Source organism: Pagrus major, chromosome 18 (assembly GCF_040436345.1).
Source record: "Pagrus major chromosome 18, Pma_NU_1.0".
Taxonomy (NCBI): Eukaryota; Metazoa; Chordata; class Actinopteri; order Spariformes; family Sparidae; genus Pagrus; species Pagrus major.
In genome coordinates, this window is record NC_133232.1 from 24,140,608 (window position 1) to 24,164,334 (window position 23,727).

Genomic DNA, 23,727 nt, shown 5'->3' on the forward strand with positions numbered 1-23,727 from the left:
AAAGTGATAATCCTGCAGATTTTCATGTGAATAAATATCTGTTAAGTCACTATCTATCTCCGAATGAGGTAGCACTATGATGATTGAGCCCATGGCCCACTGATGAAAGCCCTTGCATTTGCTGTAATACACCGGATGTACGGAGATGCACACTGGGTGTCGGAGGCAACTTTCCGGGAAATATATCACAAGCGGGGCACAGTTAGTAACGTGTTCACCCAGTAGTGGCTGGTCAGCCAGAGAGAGTAGGTGGTTAGACAATGAATAAGTATGCACATAACGATACTTTTATAGCAGCCATTTTTTATTCAGTAAATAGTAAGTGTAATGTTGTTATGGAGGCGTGGCAAAGCTGCCGAATGACTGATGTCACACAGGCAACACTGGATCTCTGGTTAGCAGTGAGTGAACTTCAAAGTGCAACTTGAGTGTAGTTCTGAGTAGTTATGATAAATGAGGCACTGCGGCACAGTTTGACTCGGCGCAGCCAAACGTGCTGGTGGAGAAACGGATGACAGTATCACTCAAGCTGATAGATGTTGCTCTCTTTACAGCATGTTGTGCATAGTTTAAGCATTTATGGGAGAGTTTAGGCTAATAAATCGGATCAGATTATACATTTTCCCCTCTTATATGTGTGATCTAGTGATTTTGGCCAATATCGGACCAATACCGATACTATTGGATTGGTGCATCGCTAATGTTGTCATCTTGTAATCTTTTCTTGTAATATTTTACAGAAGGTTTGCTGTGAAGTTTTGTCAAGGTTTTGATCTTCATTAAATAGCCCATCATCCTTTACTGTATGTTTGAGGCATACTTAAACTTCCAAAGTGTGTTTGTGTGTCCTTGTATTGCTTCAGTTACTTTGTAGGCACCGGAAATCTGTTCATAAGGTCACATGGTTACATTAAACAGATGCTCAATTCCCATTTGGGATCAAAAAGCTCTGGTCCCTATAAGGAGCACTGAAAGACTGCAGGTTTACACTTAATTTAGGTTAAAATTAGGGTTAGTGTCAAGGTTAGGGGAGCTAAATCTCCAAGGAATGGAAGGGAATGAATACCACTGTGTGTGTGTGTGTGTGTGTGTGTGTGTGTGTGTGTGTGTGTGTGTGTGTGTGTGTGTGTGTATGTGATATGGGTGTAGAGGATGACAGCCTATAAGACTCAACTGATCTGACCCGCCCCTGTCAGAGTTGAGCGGGAACACATGGTCATGGTGTTGGTGTGCTGCTACAGACCTGTAGTCTCAGAGTCCGCCTGCAGCTTCAGTGTCCTCTGGTATCTGATACTTGTGAGTACTGGTAGGACCTTAATGGAGTCTCTGAGACTCCTTAGAGTGTAACTCCCTCTGATATTTAAAACTTGGCAACAGTGGCAGCTCATAGAAAGTTGTGATGCATTTATAGAGAAACCATTCAAAAACCTGGTAAAGATGATAATTGTGTTATTACGTGGCAGAGCTCTTTACTAAAAACTCACATCAAACTGTTAACTAGTTACTATTAAGAACGGGATGTAGAGGGCACATTTTCACGTGTTCTTGCACACTTGGCCACTGTACAGGGCATTTTTGCAGCCTTTTTTTCAAACATGGGGACACAATGGTCCACCAGTGGCCAGTGTAACCAAAAGTCATTCTTGAGCAAAAGTAAAGATGTGTTAAAATATTACTTTGGTAAAATTGAAAGTCACCCATACAAATAGTACTGGAGAAAATCTTAAATGTCCTGAAGTATCTCTAAGTGCTGTAGGCAACTGGAGTTTTCTGGACGTTTCTTGAAGATGTTTCACCTCTCATCCACGAACTACCTCGAACAACCCAGTAAGTCAGGAAATGGCACAGACCTACTAACAAAGTAGATTCTGTCTGAATGCGTAACCTGCAGATGCTGACTGTTTGTGAGTAGGCCTCTGACCTACATCTTTGTGAAATCCTCTTACATCAAAAACTTTGGGATCTTAACGTTATGACTGATATTTTCAGGAGTTTCTCCAAACTTGGACAGAGAGGAGCTTCTTGACAACTTAATACACAATGAGATGTCATTCTTGCATTGGCAGGCCTGAACCACAAGGTAGCACTGTTGGTATAGGACACAGTCTCAGAAAAGGAACAGATAACAATGACTCAATGCTTTCTTGATTATGTCTTTTATTATAAAAAAAACTGGAATGAACAAAATGAAGGAAAAACTTGACTCACAACACATGAATGTATTTACAAAAGTCAAAGGAAATAAAACGGAGATATACTGTAAGTGCACAAAAGTATAAATAGAAGATAAATAAACAAAAAGCTTCATTCATTTCACATCTGCTTTCTTTGAAGGTGCTTTTGTTGCAGTAAGAGGTCATCTGAGCTTCTCGCTGATTGCAGGAGTTACAGAGAGAGTCAGAAACGAGCTGTGCTGCTGCTGCCGGAGGTGGAACTGAACGTAGTTGGTGTGGCTGTAGAGGCTTTCTGTCTCTTCCTAGAAGGGACAATAAAACAGGAAGGACACACATTAGACACAGTACAACAGTGTTGAGAGGGCATCATGTCACTCATTACTTTTACTGTTCTAATCAATATTTACTGAAAGATTAACATCAGTAGTGTTTTCTGAAGATGGGTTTTGTAAATATACTCACATGATGTTAGCCACGAGCTGCTGCACTACTTTCCTCTTGGGGTCCAGGCAATAACGATAGCCGCTGTTTGTGGTGACACTGTTGAAATAGAAAGTAGAGGTGAGATGAGGGGAAAAAAACACCAACATAATCATCTCTTTACCAAATGGAGGAGATACACAGATACATCACTGATTAAGGCAGGCAGACTAATGGTTAGGGGTGATTTTAGATGTTTCTGATATGAATTAAATGTGCAGGTCATTGTAGCTTTATCATTTTTGCATATTCCCACAATATTAAAGATTTTAATGTATCTTACACAATCTCCACTCTGTTACAGAAGACGGTTGCTGGGTAGATCTGGACGTCCTTTACCTCAGAGACAGCTAACCTACTGACACGTGAGCACAGACACCGCTTTCCCGATCCAGGTACTGGAGAGAAATACAAGAAAAAAAAATAATGTGATTAAAATCAGTGCTACCAAAACATATTGAACATATCAAAAATAAATCTTTCTTTCTTTTACTTTTGTTGCCTGTCAACAAAACGAGCCTCACGTTGTAAATGATGAAAGTGTGAAGAAAAGGTATATAAGTATAAAAAGTATAAGAACCTACGTTGGGCTTGAGAGATGCAGACAACGACAGCCAGGAGAAGAAACACTTTCATGATGCCGGTGGACATTGTTGAGTTCCTCTGTAGTCAAGATGACACTGGTACTAGAAAAAGAAATCTTGGTACGTGTGGTACAGATGATAGATAGAGGCTGTAATAATTGCAGCTGAGAGATTAGCTACCAATAGCTATCTGTTGACAGAAGAACTGTGATGGGTAGAGGCAGAGGGTCGTCTTAAATAGTCTCTTTTGACACATACATCATCCTTCCTGTGCTCACGGGAATTTTTCTGACTGGAAAGTGAAACTCAGAAACCACAAGAAAAAAAAGCACCCAGTCTTTCCACTGTCCCTCTCCCACTCACCCTGGTTTTACTAATAATTTAACTTGATTTTAGATTCAATAAAGATAACAGTATACATGAATATTATGTATTGAATTAAGAAAATATCAACAGTAGTGTAACTTGTGCGACCTGTAAACCTCCATGTATAATTAAACTTTTACATCAAACTTGTACTAACACTGTACATGTCTGGACAATTTGTACACTGTATGTATTTCAATACAATGAAGAACACAGACCCAAAGGCAATTACACACTAATGAAAACATCATTAGTCAATAATATATTCAATTTTGTCTTAACGTAGGGACCTACAAAATATAGCTAAACAAGGGTGTTTTATTTAATCTGTTTTATTTTCATATACGACATGTCCCATGATCCTTTGTTTTGTTGTTGTGACTTGCACTATCCAAGGTACCAAACTAACCTGCTAGAAGTTCGTTTGAATGATCTAATCTAAGCCAATCAGATTTCTGGAACAGTGCACTATTAGCCAATGAGAGGAGAGGTCAAAAAAAGGAGGGGAGAGAAAAAAACATCGTTGCGTGTACGTGAGAGAAGAGCCGCCGTGTGTCGTGAGCAGAAAGCTAAACGCTAAGATTGTTGGTGAAGTAATTAATATTTGTAGACTAAATACTTTTTAAGTATTGGTGAAAGTATTACCTTGCAGTTAAACGTCGTGTGTATTTCACGGTTCAGTAACTCGTTTTCGGGAAGTTTAAGGTGAAAGTGAAGCCAGGTTAACTGCGTTTATTGTTTTATTAACTTTGTAAAAAAAAGTGTATATTGGACTCTAAAACGTGGACGTTTAAGCTTGCATCGTCGTAGACAGTCAGCTATGAAAACCCGCTGCATTTTCCCCGAGGACTGGAGGAAACGAGGACTTCGCTGGATTGCCGTGCTAACTAGCATTTGTTGCTTCTGCTCGTGAGGACCCGAGTTGAGACACGGACATACCTGTTCACCTTGCCTGCTACTGCTTCAGCTACCAGCTCGTGGACTCTTCTGGATTATATTTCGGTCGCGTGAGTAACTTACTGTGTTTATTCACATGTGCACCAATTTATGGGCCCCACGAGGTAGAAACCCAAGCGCTTGGCAGTAACTGAACTGCTCTAAAGGTTGAACTGGTTAACTACAAGTTATTGGACTGAAACTGTGTTGATATGTCATTGGAGTTTTTCACTCTAACCCACTCAAACACACACAGACACTAATACACATTCACATAGGTTGTTTTGGTTTATTGCATATTTTCCTGTGGGGAAAACAAAGAAAGTGTTAAGTTTGAAGTGTTTAACTTAAATGCTTTTGGTTTATTAATTATAATTGCCATAAGGTCGATTTAAGTTTAAAGGGTACCTACCTGAGATTTCATTTATATTTTTATTTTGCACTGGTATTGAATTTGTGTTTATTCAGTATTGTGAAGCAACAGAAAATAGGTCTGTTTGAATATAGTACTGTAGGAGATACACTACTAATTTATTAATCACTGGCGATTAATAAAACACTCACAAATGGGGCACCACCTCAGTTGTTTTATCTATTTGAATAATCCGGAGGGAATTAATCGTATTCGACTGGACAAGGTTAACTTGGAACAATTCTAATCAATTTCAGATCAATTTATTCAATCTCATAACTGAAGCAATGACTTCTACACAGTTTCCATCGGTTCTCCACATTAAAAACAGACCTGCACAGACAACGACATACGGTTAAATATGTTTATTGACTAAATAATTCAGAGTAAATAAATGGAATGGCAATTTAAACGAATGACAACAGGTAACAGAAAGATGAGGAGTCTGTAATAACTACAGTAATGAGATTATTAGTGAAATATGTGCGGATGGTGAAATCACAGGTTCACAGGGAGAGAGAGCGATGTCTCTCAGTTTTGTTTTCACGGATGGCAGGCATGACTCAAGTGGGCGGGCTGCCAGTGTTCACGCTTTAGACAAGATTATAAGTCTAAACTCACAGAAACTTAATTAAACTAAACTATCATTTTAAATGTTTCAAAATCGTGTTTCACCTTTCCCAGAATTTCACCATGGCTTAATATGTGGACTTTGTCTAACACGAAATCATATGGCATTATTAAAACCATTTAACATTCAAAAAGAAACTAAAACTTGATCGAAACATCTAAACACACTTGATTATACAGTAGAACTAATCACTTATACACATTTCTTTTAGTTCTAACCTAATACTTATTAAACAGGGCATATCAGAGACATTTACTGGTAATAATCAAAAACGTATTAAAGAAAAGGTCCCCTGAGAGTCTGTCCCAATCATACCAGGACTCACCATCAGGAGGTGCTGTGGTTCCACCGAACACAGGACATTTACACACAGAAAACTTGATCTCAGCCACATTTCATTGCAGGCTTAATGGTTATTTAAAACTTTGTTGAGCTCTGGATGAGTGCAGAAACCTTTACAGATTGGAATGTCACAGATAAGAGAAAAGCATGGTCGTAAAGAACTGAGTGTCAGGAGGATTAGGAAAGCAAAAGGGTGGGCGAAGTGTACCTTCACTCTGGAACGTGTATGTGTTAATTGGGGGGGGGGGTGTCTTCTGTGAATCGTCTATTTGACGGCTTAATTATAAAAGAAAATAAAGTCCTCCTTGCCAGGTTGAGAAGGGAGAGACTGCAAAGCGCCTCTTCCTGAGAACACAGTCAACTTGGAGATGAAAGGAGAAATTAAGGCAAGGAACAAGTCTTCAATAAAACGCAGAGGCGATGGACATGTGAACCAGTGAAAGTGAATGTTTTGAATACAGAAGATACAAAAGAGGAACTAAACTGAGATAATAAATCTATTGTTTGTTATACATTTTTACATGGTTGTCCTGAACATTTAATTTGCCTAAGGTTTACTTACGATACTTACTTACCATTGTTTCTCGGGGAATACAGATATTACTCACATTGTAGGAGGGATGTAATCTCACAGTGGAGGCACCGCGCTATTAGTTTGATAATTGTTTGTAGAGACATATTTTTATTTGTCACATCCTGGCCTATAATGGTAACAACTACTGGTACAGGGAGGGGTAGCCAGTTCAACATCAAAAGCTAAGTACTCAGGATCCTGTTCATACAAACATTGAAATTGTAGCCCAATATTTTACTTCCAGTGGCAAGGACGGGTTACACCTATACTATGGGTTGAACCAATACTGGCCTGGCTGACGATCAGATATGATATTCAGCATTTTTCTGATGAATCAGTGTATTTTTATCTGATTGCTGATAAAATAAATTAATTTAAAAATGCACCACTATGGCTATTAAAATTATAGTGGAGTAAATAATGCAATATTTGCCTTCAAAATGTAGGGGGTAGAAGCATAAAGTAGCAAAAAATGAAAATACTCAAGTAAAGTACAAGTACCTCACTTTTGCACCCAAAATTTACATTCAACATGACTCGGTGTGAACTATCTCCCTTTAAATTCAAAAGGTGACACTGATTTCTGTACGTAACATTCCTTATATTTAAACGTTGTCTTACCTGCACAGTTATTGTCAAACTCTTGAACAGGTGTTCATTAATTAGTGGTCTACATGAGGACCATTTTCAAATTCTCCAGTTCCTACAGTAACCCAGTGATCCATTAGTTTTGTTTTTCAACGAGAGCCATTCCCCACTAGGTTATTTGCAGCACTTAGATTCTCTAAGACAGTTGTATATCTACAGTTTCAGTTTGTAACAGGTCAACCAGTCAACTCGTTACCACGTCCGAGTGCGAAGTGAGAAATCAGTGTGTTCTGCCGAGTCATCATTCAATTTTCATGACATCTACTGACACACATGCATGTAAGTGAGCAGGGCAGAGAAAGCAAAGAGACATTATATTTCATTTTTTTCTAATATTTGTTAAATATATGTTTGTTTTCTTTATACTTTTTTGATTTTTAGTGTTTCTTTTCATTATAGCGCTGCTTTTATCTCGTATCATGGAACTCATGAGTTGTGTGTGTTTTTTCTTACATTTCGAGTTATAATACATCATAAACCTAATGCGGTTCAACCATTTGTGAGTGAATACACAATCGAGACACAGAGATTTAATAGGCCAACAGGTTATGTCAATCGTCCAACTTTTGTGTTTACATGTTGATGTGAAGCTCTGATTGTTCATCCTGTGACTTTAATGACAAAGTCTCCTTCAGCACCTAATGTGTCCATAATGATAAAACACACAGCACGTGTACAGTCACATTGAGTCAGGTACTGCCCCGAATCACCCTGTCGGTCAGGAAATGACACAGACCTACTAACAAAGTAGATTCTGCCTGAATGGGCCTGAGCACATAACCTGCAGATGCTGACTGATTGTGAGTAGCCCTCTGACCTATTTGTGAAATCCTCTTACATCAAAAACTTGGGGATCTTTAGGACTGACCGATATTTCCAGGAGTTTCTCCTGAGTTGAGCTTCTTGACAATTCAATATTGCATGAGATGTATTTCTTGCATTGGCAGGCCTGAACCACAAGGTAATACTGTTGACATATGACAGTATCAGAAAAGAAACAGATAACAATGACTCAATGCTTTCTTTATTATGTCTTTTATTACAAAAAACTGGAATGAACAAAATGCAGGAAAAACTTGGTTCACAACACATAAATGGATTTACAAAAGTCAAAGGAAGTAAAACGGAGATATACTGTAAGTGCACAAAAGTATAAATAGAAGATAAATACACAAAAAGCTTATTCATTTCACATCTGCTTTCTTTGAAGGTGCTTTTGTTGCAGTAAGAGGTCATCTGAGCTTCTCACTGATTGAAGGAGTTACAGAGAGAGTCAGGAATGAGCTGTGCTGCTGCTGCCGGAGGTGGAACTGAACGTAGTTGGTGTGGCTGTAGAGGCTTTCTGTCTGTTCCTAGAAGTGACAATAAAACAGGAGGGACACACATTAGACACATTACAACAGTGTGGAGAGGGCATCATGTCACTCATTACTTTTACTGTTCTAATCAATATTTACTGAAAGATTAACATCAGTAGTGTTTTCTGAAGATGGGTTTTGTAAATATACTCACATGATGTTAGCCACGAGCCTCTGCACTACTTTCCTCTTGGGGTCCAGGCAATAGCGATAGCCACTGTTTGTGGTGACACTGTTGAAATAGAAAGTAGAGGTGAGATGAGGAGAAAAAAACACCAACATAATCATCTCTTTACCAAATGGAGGAGAGAAACAGATACATCACTGATTAAGGCAGGCAGACTAATGGTTAGGGGTGATTTCAGTGATTTCTGATATGTCTTAAATGTGCAGGTCATCGTAGCTTTATCATTTTTGCATATTCCCACAATATTAAAGATTTTAATGTTTCTTACACAATCTCCACTCTGTTACAGAAGACAGTTGCTGGGTAGATCTGGACGTCCTTTACTTCAGAGGTATTTAACCTACTGACACGTGAGCACAGACACCGCTTTCCCGATCCATGTACTGGAGAGAAATACAAGGAAAAAAAAAATAATGTGATTAAAATCAGTGCTACCAAAACATATTGAACATATCAAAAATAAATCTTTCTTTCTTTTACTTTTGTTGCCTGTCAACAAAACAAGTCTCACGTTGTAAATGATGAAAGTGTAAAGTAAAGGTATATAAGTATAAAAAGTATAAGAACTTACATTGGGCTTGAGAGATGCAGACAACGACAGCCAGGAGAAGAAACACTTTCATGATGCCGGTGGACATTGTTGAGTTCCTCTGTAGTCAAGATGACACTGGTGCTAGAGAAAGAAATCTTGGTACGTGTGGTACAGATGATAGATAGAGGCTGTAATAATTGCAGCTGAGAGATTAGCTACCAAGCAAAATCTGTTGACAGAAGAACTGTGATGGGTAGAGGCAGAGGGTCATCTTAAATAGTCTCTTTTGACACATACATCATCCTTCCTTTGCTCACGGGAATTTTTCTGAGACTGGGAAGTGCAACTCAGAAACCACAAGAAAAAGACGCACTCAGTCTTTCCACTGTCCCTGGTTTTACTAATAATTTAACCTGATTTTAGATTTAATAAAGATAACAGTATATTGAGATATTATGTATTGAAATAAGAAGATAAAAACAGCAGTGTAACTTGTGCGACGTGTAAACCTCCATGTATAATTAAACTTTAACATCAAACTTGTACTAACACTGACCCAAAGGCAATTACACACTAATGAAAACATCATTAATATTACAGTATATTCAATTTTTTCTTAACATATCTGATCTTAAATATACTTAAGTATCAAAACATTTTTTTTTTAGCAATAAATGGATTAAGTATCAAAAGTACAAGTTGAAGTTAAAGTAAACTTTATGTATACATATATTTACATGTATGTATACACTGTAGCATATACTATGGGTTGAACCAATTCTGGCCTCTGTTAGTAAAAACTAGTAACTAAAGTTTTCAAGTAATTGTAGTGGAGTAAAAAGTGCAATATTTGCCTTCAAAATGTAGGGAGTAGAAGCATAAAGTAGCAGAACATGGAAATACTCAAGTAAAGTACAAGTACCTCACTTAAGTATGATACTTCTGTAACCCACTTTTCTTGCCTGGTAGCGTACTCCAGTCTCTCTTGGCTGTGGATAAATAGCGGGCTACACTTCTCGTTCTCACTCTTTACTTTATCAGTAACTTAAGTAATACAAATAATATACATAATAAACATATAGAAATTACAATAATATATAAAAATAACCCAAAATATAAAGTGTACAGTAATTACGGTTACACTTCTAAGAACTGGTTATAAGAATGGGGCCAAACTTAAACTTCATACGACTTAAAATCTTGTGAAAAGAAGCTAAAAGTAACTTTCTGTATAATTTAAGTGTGATTTCTAAGTGCTGACTGTAGTTGCACCCAAAATCTGTGTATTCAACATCACTAAGTGTGAACTATCTCCCTTTAAATTCAAAAGGTGACACTGATTTCTGTACGTAACATTCCTCATATTTAAACGTTGTCTTACCTGAACAGTTACGCCAGGTTCAGACAGGACGCCGAAGTGCCGTGCTCGGAAATTCTCGTGCGAGCCACGGCCCTTCTGTTGACACCAGACACGAATATCTCCGCGGCGGTCGGCAAACGGCTCTGCTCCTCAGCTGTTCTGTAGTCACACTTGGAGCTGTTTTTTCACCATAGGAAAGTAAATAACCGCATAAAATTACAACGCCATGTTTTCCTGACGACTGTAAATGTATGTCCACTTCATAGTAATGAGTAGTTTTCTGTCAATCGGGGTGTTTAATTATCGAAAATAGTTTTATTTTGAAATTTGTTTTGTTTTGAAAATCTACCGGATTCTCTCGTTGTTGCTTTGTTTGACTTCCTGCCCGGCTTGACACATTCGGCCGCGGCACGCGAAAAAATAGACCAGACGCCGAAATGGTCGCTGCACGGCGCGTGCCGGCAGCGGAGCAGAGCGCTGCGGCGCTACCTATGTGAACGACACCATTGGTTAACATGGGCACCAAATCGAAAATGGCTCCGCTCCTTGGCGCTTCGCAGCTAATCGCAGTGCTTCGGCGTCCTGTCTGAACCTGGCGTTATTGTCAAACTCTTGAACAGGTGTTCATTAATTAGTGGTCTACATGAGGACCATTTTCAAATTCTCCATTTCCTACAGTAACCCAGTGATCCATTAGTTTTGTTTTTCAACGAGAGCCATTCCCCACTAGGTTATTTGCAGCACTTAGATTCACTAAGACAGTTGTATATCTACAGTTTCAGTTTGTAACAGGTCAACCAGTCAACTCGTTACCACGTCCGAGTGCGAAGTGAGAAATCAGTGTGTTCTGCCGAGTCATCATTCAATTTTCATGACATCTACTGACACACATGCATGTAAGTGAGCAGGGCAGAGAAAGCAAAGAGAGACATTATATTTCATTTTTTTCTAATATTTGTTAAATATGTTTGTTTTCTTTATACTTATATTTTTGATTTTTAGTGTTTCTTTTCATTATAGAGCTGCTTTTATCTCGTATCATGGAACTCATGAGTTGTGTGTGTTTTTTCTTACATTCTCAGTTATAATACATTATAAACCTAATGCAGTACAACCATTTGTGAGTGAATACACAATCGAGACACAGAGATTTAATAGGCCAACAGGTTATGTCAATCGTCCAACTTTTGTGTTTACATGTTGATGTGAAGCTCTGATTGTTCATCCTGTGACTTTAATGACAAAGTCTCCTTCAGCACCTAATGTGTCCATAATGATAAAACACACAGCACGTGTACAGTCACATTGAGTCAGGTACTGCCCTGAATCACCCTGTCGGTCAGGAAATGACACAGACCTACTAACAAAGTAGATTCTGTCTGAATGGGCCTGAGCACATAACCTGCAGATGCTGACTGATTGTGAGTAGCCCTCTGACCTATTTGTGAAATCCTCTTGCATAAAAAACTTGGGGATCTTTAGGACTGACCGATATTTCCAGGAGTTTCTCCTGAGTTGAGCTTCTTGACAATTCAATATTGCATGAGATGTATTTCTTGCATTGGCAGGCCTGAACCACAAGGTAATACTGTTGACATATGACAGTATCAGAAAAGGAACAGATAACAATGACTCAATGCTTTCTTTATTATGTCTTTTATTATAAAAAACTGGACTGAACAAAATGCATTAAAAACTTGACTGACAACACATGAATGTATTTACAAAAGTCAAAGGAAATAAAACGGAGATACACTGTAAGTGCACAAAAGTATAAATAGAAGATAAATACACAAAAAGCTTATTAATTTCACATCTGCTTTCTTTGAAGGTGCTTTTGTTGCAGTAAGAGGTCATCTGAGCTTCTCACTGATTGCAGGAGTTACAGAGAGAGTCAGAAACGAGCTGTGCTGCTGCTGCCGGAGGTGGAACTGAACGTAGTTGGTGTGGCTGTAGAGGCTTTCTGTCTGTTCCTAGAAGTGACAATAAAACAGGAGGGACACACATTAGACACATTACAACAGTGCTGAGAGGGCATCATGTCACTCTTTACTGTTATCTCTAATCAATATTTACTGAAAGATTAACATCAGTAGTGTTTTCTGAAGATGGGTTTTGTAAATATACTCACATGATGTTAGCCACGAGCTGCTGCACTACTTTCCTCTTGGGGTCCAGGCAATAGCGATAGCCGCTGTTTGTGGTGACACTGTTGAAATAGAAAGTAGAGGTGAGATGAGGGGGAAAAAAACACCAACATAATCATCTCTTTACCAAATGGAGGAGATACACAGATACATCACTGATTAAGGCAGGCAGACTAATGGTTAGGGGTGATTTTAGAGATTTCTGATATGTCTTAAATGTGCAGGTCATTGTCGCTTTATCATTTTTGCATATTCCAACAATTTTAAAGATTTGAATGCATCTTACACAATCTCCACTCTGTTACAGAAGACGGTTGCTTTGTGGATCTGGACGTCCTTTACGTCAGAGGTATTTAACCTACTGACACTTGAGCACAGACACCGCTGTCCCGATCCATGTCCTGTAGAGAAATACAAGGGGAAAAAAATAATGTGATTAAAATCAGTGCTACCAAAACATATTGAACATATCAAAAATAAATCTTTATTTCTTTTACTTTTGTTGCCTGTCAACAAAACGAGCCTCACGTTGTAAGTGATGAAAGTATAAAGTAAAGGTATATAAGTATAAAAAGTATAAGAACTTACGTTGGGCTTGAGAGATGCAGACAACAACAGCCAGGAGAAGAAACACTTTCATGATGCCGGTGGACATTGTTGAGTTCCTCTGTAGTCAAGATGACACTGGTGCTAGAAAAAGAAATCTTGGTACGTGTGGTACAGATGATAGATAGAGGCTGTAATAATTGCAGCTGAGAGATTAGCTACCAAGCAAAATCTGTTGACAGAAGAACTGTGACGGGTAGAGGCAGAGGGTCGTCTTAAATAGTCTGTGCCACATGCATCATCCTTCCTGTGCTCACGGAATTTTTCTGAGACTGGGAAGTGAAACTCAGAAACCACAAGAAAAAGACGCACTCAGTCTTTCCACTGTCCCTGGTTTTACTAATAATTTAACTTTTTTAGAGTTAGATTTTAGATTTAATAAAGATAAAAGTATACATGAATATTATGTATTGAAATAAGAAAATATCAACAGTATATTGATATTTGTGCAAACTGTAAACCTCCATGCATAATTAAACATTTACATCAAACTTGTACTAACACTGTACATGTCTGGACATTTTGCACACTTTATTTACTTGAGTACAATGAAGAACAAAGATCCAAAGGCAATTACACACTAATGAAAACATCATTATTAATATTACAGTATATTCAATTTCTGCCAATACTGTATTCAATTTTTGCTTCCATATCCTACTCACTGGAGGCTCCTTCTCACGAGGAAATGAAACTTCATGAATTAAGGAAATACTGTCTGTTTCATAGAATTCACTCTGTTCTGCAGATAGTTCCTTATTATTGTAAAATGCAGCAACTCTGACTCGTCCTCTTGTCTTCTAGTAAACCTTTCTGTCTCTTATCAGTGCCACTTATCAGCCTTGTCTGAGCTCACTGTCTGCAGGAATCCACCTGCATCTTCCTCACTTAAATGAATGATGACTGGACAAAACTGCAATCTAATCTCTGTCAGAATTTAGATTTTGCAGCTTTTTGTTGATGGTATTTTGTGGTGTCTTTCCAAACAGCTGAATGTTGTTGTATCTGCTGTTGCGTGTGGGAATACCGTAATCATCTGTGAACTATTACTACAGTGAAGGACAACATCTTGTCTAGGAATGGGTCAATACCACTTTTTCATGTCCGATACGATAAGACAACATTGAGTATCTGCCGATACCAATATCAATCCGATATAGCCTTTCCCCCTCTCTTAAACAACAAAGCTACATCTGTATGGAAGCACTTTGCTTAACCTATTAAAAACATGCTTAAACATGCCCACCCTGTCGGAGGCCTCGATTTCTCTTCTGCTTAAGAGTGATAAAGACCCTCTTCTTTGTGGAAGCTATAGGCCCATTTCCCTGTTAAAAGTTGACCTAAAGATCCTGTCAAAAATCCTAGCCCAGCGTCTACAACGGGTTCAATCAAGTATAATATCAACTGATCAAACGGGATTCATGCTTGGAAGGCACTCATTTCATAACAAGAGGAGGCTCTTAAATATCATTAACTCTCCTAGTTCGAGCTCTCCTGAGGTGATTATCTCACTAGATGCGGAGAAGGCCTTCGACAGGGTGGAGTGGAGCTATCTTTTTTTTGTTTTGCAGAAGTTTGGTTTCAATTCAGAATTTATATCTTGGATTAAGTTGCTTTATGTTAGCCCAGTCTCCTCAGTTCACACAAATGGACTCCCAGTCTGCCCCATTTCCCCTTTATCGAGGAACTAGACAGGGCTGCCCTCTTTCCCCCCTCCTATTTGCCTTAGCTGTTGAACCTCTAGCTATCTGGCTGCGTCAGGAGACTGGGTTTGAGGGCATCACCCGAGCAGGGAAAGTTAATAAATTATCGTTGTATGCTGACGACCTCCTTTCATACATGTCCGACCCGGCTGCCTCTCTCCCTGTGGTTCTCAGCATTTTCGACAAATTTAGATTCTATTCAGGCTATAAACTGAACTTCCAGAAGAGTGAGCTTCTTCCCATCAACTTTTCGGCCAAAAATATACCCCAGACCTTTTTCCCTTTCAGATATGCTACAGATGGATTTAAATATTTGGGGGTGTTTATTACTAATTAAATTAATCGACTTTTCTCCAAAAATTTCTCTCTTCTTTTTGAGAGGTGTAAACAAGACTTTGTTAGGTGGGGTCGTCTCCCATTATCTCTAGTGGGTAGAGTTAATTTGGTTAAAATGGTTGTTGTACCCAAGTTTTTATATCTCTTTTCACATATCCCCATCCTTATTAAGAAGTAATTTTTTAGATCACTTGATCAATTAATAAGTTCTTTCCTCTTGGGCAACAAAAATCCATGCATCAGGAGATCAGTGCTACAGCTCCCCAAAGCTCTTGGTGGCTTAGCATTGCCCAATTTCTTACACTATTACTGGTAATTATATGGTGTGTGTGTGTGTGTGTGAGAGAGAGATATGGGTGTAGAGGACCTGTACAGACCTGTAGTCTCAAAGTCTGCCTTCAGCTTTGGTGTCCTCTGGTATCTGATACTTGTGAGTACTGGTAGGACCTTAATGGAGTCTCTGAAACTCCTTAGAGTGTAACTCCCTCTGATATTTAAAACTTGGCAACAGTGGCAGCTCATAGAAAGTTGTGATGCATTTATAGAGAAACCATTCAGAAACCTGGTAAAGATGATAATTGTTTTATTACGTGGCAGAGCTCTTTACTAAAAACTCACATCAAACTGTTAACTAGTTACTATTAAGAACAGGATGTAGAGGGCACATTATCACGTGTTCTTGCACACTTGGCCACTGTACAGGGCATTTTTGCAGCCTTTTTTTCAAACATGGGGACACAATGGTCCACCAGTGGCCAGTGTAACCAAAGTCATTATTGAGCAAAAGTAAAGATGTGTTAAAATATTACTTTGGTAAAATTGAAAGTCACCCATACAAATAGTACTGGAGAAAATCTTAAATGTCCTGAAGTATCTCTAAGTGCTGTAGGCAACTGGAGTTGTTTCATTTTCTTGAAGACATTTCACCTCTCATCCACGAACTACCCCGAGCAACCCAGTAAATCAGGAAATGGCACAGACCTACTAACAAAGTAGATTCTGTCTGAGTGCGTAACCTGCAGATGCTGACTGTTTGTGAGTAGGCCTCTGACCTACATCTTTGTGAAATCCTCTTACATCAAAAACTTTGGGATCTTAACGTTATGACTGATATTTTCAGGAGTTTCTCCAAACTTGGACAGAGAGGAGCTTGTTGACAACTTAATACACAATGAGATGTCATTCTTGCATTGGCAGGCCTGAACCACAAGGTAGCACTGTTGGTATATGACACAGTCTCAGAAAAGGAACAGATAACAATGACTCAATGCTTTCTTGATTATGTCTTTTATTATAAAAAACAACTGGAACGAACAAAATGCAGGACAAACTTGGTTCACAACACATAATGTATTTACAAAAGTCAAAGGAAATAAAACGGAGATATACTGTAAGTGCACAAAAGTATAAATAGAAGATAAATAAACAAAAAGCTTCATTCATTTCACATCTGCTTTCTTTGAAGGTGCTTTTGTTGCAGTAAGAGGTCATCTGAGCTTCTCACTGATTGCAGGAGTTACAGAGAGAGTCAGAAACGAGCTGTGCTGCTGCTGCCGGAGGTGGAACTGAACGTAGTTGGTGTGGCTGTAGAGGCTTTCTGTCTGTTCCTAGAAGTGACAATAAAACAGGAAGGACACACATTAGACACATTACAACAGTGCTGAGAGGGCATCATGTCACTCATTACTTTTACTGTTCTAATCAATATTTACAGATTAACATCAGTAGTGTTTTCTGAAGATGGGTTTTGTAAATATACTCACATGATGTTAGCCAAGAGTTTCTGCACCACTTTCCTCTTGGGGTCCAGGCAATAACGATAGCCGCTGCTGTTGGTGACACTGTTGAAATAGAAAGTAGAGGTGAGATGAGGAGAAAAAAACACCAACATAATCATCTCTTTACCAAATGGAGTAGATAAACAGATACATCACTGATTAAGGCAGGCAGACTAATGGTTAGGGGTGATTTTAGATATTTCTGATATGAATTAAATGTGCAGGTCATTGTTGCTTTATCATTTTTGCATATTCCCACAATATTAAAGATTTTAACGTTTCTTACACAATCTCCATGTTGTTACAGAAGACGGTTGCTGGGTAGATCTGGACGTCCTTTACTTCAGAGACAACTAACCTACTGACACGTGAGCACAGACACTGCTGTCCCGATCCATGCACTGGAGAGAAATACAAGAAAAAATAATAATGTGATTAAAATCAGTGCTACCAAAACATATTGAACATATCAAAAATAAATCTTTCTTTCTTTTACTTTTGTTGCCTGTCAACAAAACAAGTCTCACGTTGTAAATGATGAAAGTATAAAGTAAAGGTATATAAGTATAAAAAGTATAAGAACCTACGTTGGGCTTGAGAGATGCAGACAACGACAGCCAGGAGAAGAAACACTTTCATGATGCCAGTGGACATGTTGAGTTCCTCTGTAGTCAAGATGACACTGGTGCTAGAAAAATAAATCTTGGTACGTGTTGTGAAGATGATAGAGGCTGTAATAATTGCAGCTGAGAGATTAGCTACCAAGCAAAAACTGTTGACAGAAGAACTGTGATGGGTAGAGGCAGAGAGTCATCTTAAATAGTCTCTTTTGACACATACATCATCCTTTCTGTGTTCACGGGAATTTTTCTGGCTGGAAAGTGAAACTCAGAAACCACAAGAAAAAAAGCACTGTCTTTCCACTGTCCCTCTCCTACTCACCCTGGTTTTACTAATAATTTAACCTGATTTTAGATTTAATAAAGATAACAGTATAATGAGATATTTTGTATTGAAATAAGAAGATTAAAACAGCAGTGTAACTTGTGCGAACTGTAAACCTCCATGTATAATTAAACTTTAACATCAAACTTGTACCAACACTGACCCAAAGGCAATTACGCACTAATGAAAACATCATTATTAATATTACAGTATATTAAATTTTATCTTAACGTATCTGATCTTAAATATACTTAAGTATCAAAACATTTTTTTTTGGCAATAAATGGATTAAGTATCAAAAGTACAAGTTGAAGTAAACTTTATGTATACATATATTTACATGTATGTATACACTGTAGCATATACTATGGGTTGAACCAATTCTGGCCTCTGTTAGTAAAAACTAGTAACTAAAGTTTTCAAGTAATTGTAGTGGAGTAAAAAGTGCAATATTTGCCTTCAAAATGTAGGGAGTAGAAGCATAAAGTAGCAGAACATGGAAATACTCAAGTAAAGTACAAGTACCTCACTTAAGTATGATACTTGGGTAAATGTACTTAGTTACTTGTAAGAATGGGGCCAAACTTAAACTTCATACAACTTAAAGTCTTGTGAAAAGAAGCTAAAAGTAACTTTCTGTATAATTTAAGTGTGATTTCTAAGTGCTGACTGTAGTTTCACCCAAAATCTACATTCAACATGACTCGGTGTGAACTATCTCCATTTAAATTCAAAAGGTGACACTGATTTCTGTACGTAACATTCCTCATATTTAAATGTTGTCTTACCTGAGAAGTTATTGTCAAACTCTTGAACAGGTGTTCATTAATTAGTGGTCTACATGAGGACCATCGTCAAATTCTCCAGTTCCCACAGTAACCCAGTGATCCATTAGTTTTGTTTTTCAACGAGAGCCATTCCCCACTAGGTTATTTGCAGCACTTAGATTCACTAAGACAGTTGTATTTCTACAGTTTCAGTTTGTAACAGGTCGACCAGTCAACTCGTTACCACGTCCGAGTGCGAAGTGAGAAATCAGTGTGTTCTGCCGAATCATCATTCAGTTTTCATGACATCTACTGACACACATGCATGTAAGTGAGCAGGGCAGAGAAAGCAAAGAGACATTATATTTCATTTTTTCTAATATTTGTTAAATATATGTTTGTTTTCTTTATACTTATATTTTTGATTTTTAGTGTTTCTTTTCATTATAGCGCTGCTTTTATCTCGTATCATGGAACTCATGAGTTGTGTGTGTTTTTTCTTACATTTTGAGTTATAATACATTATAAACCTAATGCAGTACAACCATTTGTGAGTGAATACACAATCGAGACACAGATTTAATAGGCCAACAGGTTATGTCAATCGTCCAACTTTTGTGTTTACATGTTGATGTGAAGCTCTGATTGTTCATCCTGTGACTGTCATGACAAAGTCTCATTCAGCACCTGATGTGTCCATAATGATAAAACACACAGCACCTGTACAGTCACATTGAGTCAGGTACTGCCCCCAATCACCCTGTCGGTCAGGAAATGACACAGACCTACTAACAAAGTAGATTCTGTCTGAATGGGCCTGAGCACATAACCTGCAGATGCTGACTGATTGTGAGTAGGCCTCTGACCTATTTGTGAAATCCTCTTGCATAAAAAACTTGGGGATCTTAGGACTGACCAATATTTTCAGGAGATTCTCCTGAGTCGAGTTTCTTGACAATTCAATATTGCATGAGATGTATTTCTTGCATTGGCAGGCCTGAACCACAAGGTAACACTGTTGACATAGGACACAGTCTACGAAAAGGAACAGATAACAATGACTCAATGCTTTCTTTATTATGTCTTTTATTATAAAAAAAATGGAATGAACAAAATGCAGGAAAAACTTGGTTCACAACACATGAATGTATTTACAAAAGTCAAAGGAAATAAAACGGAGATATACTGTAAGTGCACAAAAGTATAAATAGAAGATAAATACACAAAAAGCTTATTCATTTCACATCTGCTTTCTTTGAAGGTGCTTTTGTTGCAGTAAGAGGTCATCTGAGCTTCTCACTGATTGCAGGAGTTACAGAGAGAGTCAGAAACTAGCTTTGCTGCTGCTGCCGGAGGTGGAACTGAACGTAGTTGGTGTGGCTGTAGAGGCTTTCTGTCTGTTCCTAGAAGTGACAATAAAACAGGAGGGACACACATTAGACACATTACAACAGTGTGGAGAGGGCATTGTGTCACTCATTACTGTTATTTCTAATCAATATTTACTGAAAGATTAACATCAGTAGTGTTTTCTGAAGATGGGTTTGTAAATATACTCACATGATGTTAGCCACGAGCCTCTGCACTACTTTCATCTTGGGGTTCAGGCAATAGCGATAGCCGCTGTTTGTGGTGACACTGTTGAAATAGAAAGTAGAGGTGAGATGAGGGGGAAAAAAAGCACCAACATAATCTTCTCTTGATTCAGATTATATATCAGATATCAGATTTCTGATATGTCTTAAATGTGCAGGTCATTGTTGCTTTATCACTTTTGCATATTCCCACAATATTAAAGATTTTAATGTATCTTACACAATCTCCACTCTGTTACAGAAGATGGTTGCTGGGTAGATCTGGACGTCCTTTACGTCAGAGGTATTTAACCTACTGACACGTGAGCACAGACACTGCTGTCCCGATCCATGCACTGGAGAGAAATACAAGGGAAAAAAAATTGTGATTAAAATCAGTGCTACCAAAACATATTGAACATATCAAAAATAAATCTTTATTTCTTTTACTTTCGTTGCCTGTCAACAAAACGAGCCTCACGTTGTAAGTGATGAAAGTATAAAGTAAAGGTATATAAGTATAAAAGTATAAGAACTTACGTTGGGCTTGAGAGATGCAGACAACGACAGCCAGGAGAAGAAACACTTTCATGATGCCGGTGGACATTGTTGAGTTCCTCTGTAGTCAAGATGACACTGGTACTAGAAAAAGAAATCTTGGTATGTGTGGTACAGATGATAGATAGAGGCTGTAATAATTGCAGCTGAGAGATTAGCTACCAAGCAAAATCTGTTGACAGAAGAATTGTGATGGGTAGAGGCAGAGGGTCGTCTTAAATAGTCTGTGTTGACACTTACATCATCCTTCCTGTGCTCACGGGAATTTTTCTGAGGCTGGAAAGTGAAACTCAAAAACCACAAGAAAAAAAAAGCACCCAGTCTTCCCACTCACCCTGGTTTTACTAATAATTTAACCTGATTTTAGATTTAATAAAGATAACAGTATATTGAGACATTATGTATTGAAATAAGAAGATAAAAACAGTAGTGTAACTAGTGCGAGCTGTAAACCTCCATGTATAATTAAACTTTTACATCGAACTTGTACTAACACTGTACATGCCTGGACATTTTGCACACTTTATTTACTTGAGTACAATGAAGAGCAAAAATCCAAAGGCGATTACACACTAATGAAAACATCATTATTAATATTACAGTGTATTCAGTTTCTGTCAATACTATATTCAATTTGTACTCCCAAATCCTACGCATTGGACCTTTTTTAATGACATTTGGGTCATATGTGTTTTTATTTCTCACTTCCACCTATTTGCAATGTAAAGTCAACACAAAGATTACGTCATCTTCCTGTTGAGCTAAGTTGAGTTGATTGCATATTACTGTGGGGTTCATAAGATTATCTCAGCAAAGCAAACAACAAACAATCTCATATACAACAAAACAATCAAGATAATTAAACCAACTGAACTGAGCATGTGCTTTGGTGATCAAACACTATAATAACAATAAATGATCATACCATTATAAAGAAGATACAATTGGCAGTGTGGGCCGGTGATCTTTGGCACATTAGATTCGAAATGTATACTGTGTGCACTGGTGGTTAACACCTTCAGCATCTAAATGGTATGTGCAAGCGCTCGGAAAAAACATGATTTCATTTCTTTCCACCGTGGTTGCGTGGTAGTCACACTGACATTTGTGGTATGAAAAAAAAAATCAATATTAACAGCTTCATCTGATTCACTTCCTCTTCATGTTCTGTATATGTTATATGTATTAATACCGCCAACACAAAGACATTTTCCTCCATTCACATTCCACATACTGCACATACTTTGAGTTTATACAAATATGGGTATATTGTGTATGCATATAATCATATGTATGACTATCTACGTATTGTTTTGTTTAATTTTGTTCAATTTATTTCTATTCTTATGTACAACACATATGTTCTATATATGTGTAGCATAAGGTGGCTACAAATAACCTTCATAGTGCAACCCTTTGTTGAAACTGTCAAAGTGAAATTTGATACCTTGATAGATCTGATATGATATGCCTATGTTTTTTCTATGTTTATAGAAAATGCACGGTTTCATCAGAAAGCACGGTCTAAATGTCAGTTTCAGTTTTAAGTCCTCTTTCACTTTTGCTGAACAGAGCAAAGATCCCATTACACTGTTTTTTCCTTCTCTTTTTTTCATGTCCTTCTCTTTTCTTCTGTATTTTAGCCACAAGAAGGGAAAGAAACTAAAGGAGCTGAGGAGTGTGAGAATCCTTCCTGTAATATGATAGTCATTTATAATAACAAATTAGGGAACACTTGACCATTTAAAAAAAATGGGGGATACATGAGCATTCAAAAAATATGGGACCTCAAAGCCAAAGGAGCGTGGCTGCTATATTGCCATATGCCTTTAAAAAGCAGGTTTGTGTCCTGCATGTGAAAAAAAGAGTAAATAACTTGTAGTCATTCTGAGAGTTTTGTTTTTACTTGCCCAGGTTTTGAGATGTGTATCAGTTTGAGGTGAAACCACAGAGACTGATATCTAAAACCGAGGCAAGTAAAACCAAAACGGGAACCAGAAGTAGATGTGAAGATCTTATCTGTTCTCATCTTTGAAAGGGTTTTGTGAGCATGTTGCAACATATAATCCCGAGATACTTTTCACTGTCTTCAGAGCTTTGTGTGATTCTTGAGAAATCTGTCAAAACCAAGCTGAGCTAATTTAAGACATGGAGGTCTTCCCTGGCAGTGACGAGCAGTGAAAGGGACTTTCACGTATTTCTGACCAAACAGCAGAAGTCAGGTGGTCAGCAAAAGTGACTTCTCCAAAACCATCTCAAAAGACAGCTGAGCTTTTAACACAAATTAAATCTTGTAGAAAACCATGAGTCATATCATGAGCACTGGTTGACTTAACGGGGGATTTAGTGATCACACATTGGTTTGCCGTTGGCACAGTGTACTGCTCCCACCTCTGCTGAACTTTCATCCTGAGAGACAGACTGCACTTAGCAAGCTTGAATATTTTATATTTCCCTGCTGTTAATATTTCATGGGTTTTACTTATTGGGGAGTATGAAGTGCACCAGCTCTCATCGGTAAAGTGCAGCTTGTTCCTTCACGCACTCTGACATGCACAGAGACAAAAGGAAGTGACTCTGCAGTTGAGCTATTAGTGGCAGTCCACATTATGACCAGCGTGGTTCATGGGGAATTGTGGCTTTTCATAGTTGCCCTTTCGGCTGTGTAGAGGGTGAATGTTGGTTGTGGCATGCTAGGGGATTGCCAACCATAACTATCTTTAATAATT

At 38.1% G+C, this 23,727-nt stretch overlaps 5 protein-coding genes across 5 annotated transcripts; all 5 read right to left on the reverse strand.

Annotated features, from left to right (window-relative positions):
• Window positions 1-2,140: 2,140 nt before the first annotated feature.
• LOC141013264 (C-X-C motif chemokine 10-like) lies at window positions 2,141-3,410 on the reverse strand. The gene is made up of 4 exons (XM_073486924.1): window positions 3,239-3,410; window positions 2,938-3,052; window positions 2,637-2,714; window positions 2,141-2,476 (listed from the first exon to the last, which is right to left on the reverse strand). Exons 1-4 carry the CDS (start codon window positions 3,303-3,305, stop codon window positions 2,398-2,400), a joined length of 339 nt encoding a protein of 112 aa, XP_073343025.1. The 5' UTR covers window positions 3,306-3,410; the 3' UTR covers window positions 2,141-2,397.
• A 4,813-nt stretch (window positions 3,411-8,223) lies between these two features.
• LOC141013692 (alveolar macrophage chemotactic factor-like) lies at window positions 8,224-9,442 on the reverse strand. The gene is made up of 4 exons (XM_073487510.1): window positions 9,264-9,442; window positions 8,961-9,075; window positions 8,660-8,737; window positions 8,224-8,499 (listed from the first exon to the last, which is right to left on the reverse strand). Exons 1-4 carry the CDS (start codon window positions 9,328-9,330, stop codon window positions 8,421-8,423), a joined length of 339 nt encoding a protein of 112 aa, XP_073343611.1. The 5' UTR covers window positions 9,331-9,442; the 3' UTR covers window positions 8,224-8,420.
• A 2,782-nt stretch (window positions 9,443-12,224) lies between these two features.
• LOC141013501 (alveolar macrophage chemotactic factor-like) lies at window positions 12,225-13,498 on the reverse strand. Its single transcript, XM_073487253.1, has 4 exons — window positions 13,320-13,498; window positions 13,018-13,132; window positions 12,716-12,793; window positions 12,225-12,557 (listed from the first exon to the last, which is right to left on the reverse strand). The coding sequence occupies exons 1-4, from the start codon at window positions 13,384-13,386 to the stop codon at window positions 12,479-12,481; spliced, it is 339 nt and encodes a 112-aa protein (XP_073343354.1). The 5' UTR covers window positions 13,387-13,498; the 3' UTR covers window positions 12,225-12,478.
• Window positions 13,499-16,739: 3,241 nt separating this feature from the next.
• Window positions 16,740-17,899, reverse strand: LOC141013502 (C-X-C motif chemokine 2-like). The gene is made up of 4 exons (XM_073487254.1): window positions 17,742-17,899; window positions 17,441-17,555; window positions 17,140-17,217; window positions 16,740-16,983 (listed from the first exon to the last, which is right to left on the reverse strand). The coding sequence occupies exons 1-4, from the start codon at window positions 17,806-17,808 to the stop codon at window positions 16,905-16,907; spliced, it is 339 nt and encodes a 112-aa protein (XP_073343355.1). The 5' UTR covers window positions 17,809-17,899; the 3' UTR covers window positions 16,740-16,904.
• Window positions 17,900-19,942: 2,043 nt separating this feature from the next.
• Window positions 19,943-21,189, reverse strand: LOC141013464 (C-X-C motif chemokine 2-like). Its single transcript, XM_073487212.1, has 4 exons — window positions 20,981-21,189; window positions 20,682-20,796; window positions 20,427-20,504; window positions 19,943-20,269 (listed from the first exon to the last, which is right to left on the reverse strand). The coding sequence occupies exons 1-4, from the start codon at window positions 21,045-21,047 to the stop codon at window positions 20,191-20,193; spliced, it is 339 nt and encodes a 112-aa protein (XP_073343313.1). The 5' UTR covers window positions 21,048-21,189; the 3' UTR covers window positions 19,943-20,190.
• Between the last annotated feature and the right edge of the window lie 2,538 nt (window positions 21,190-23,727).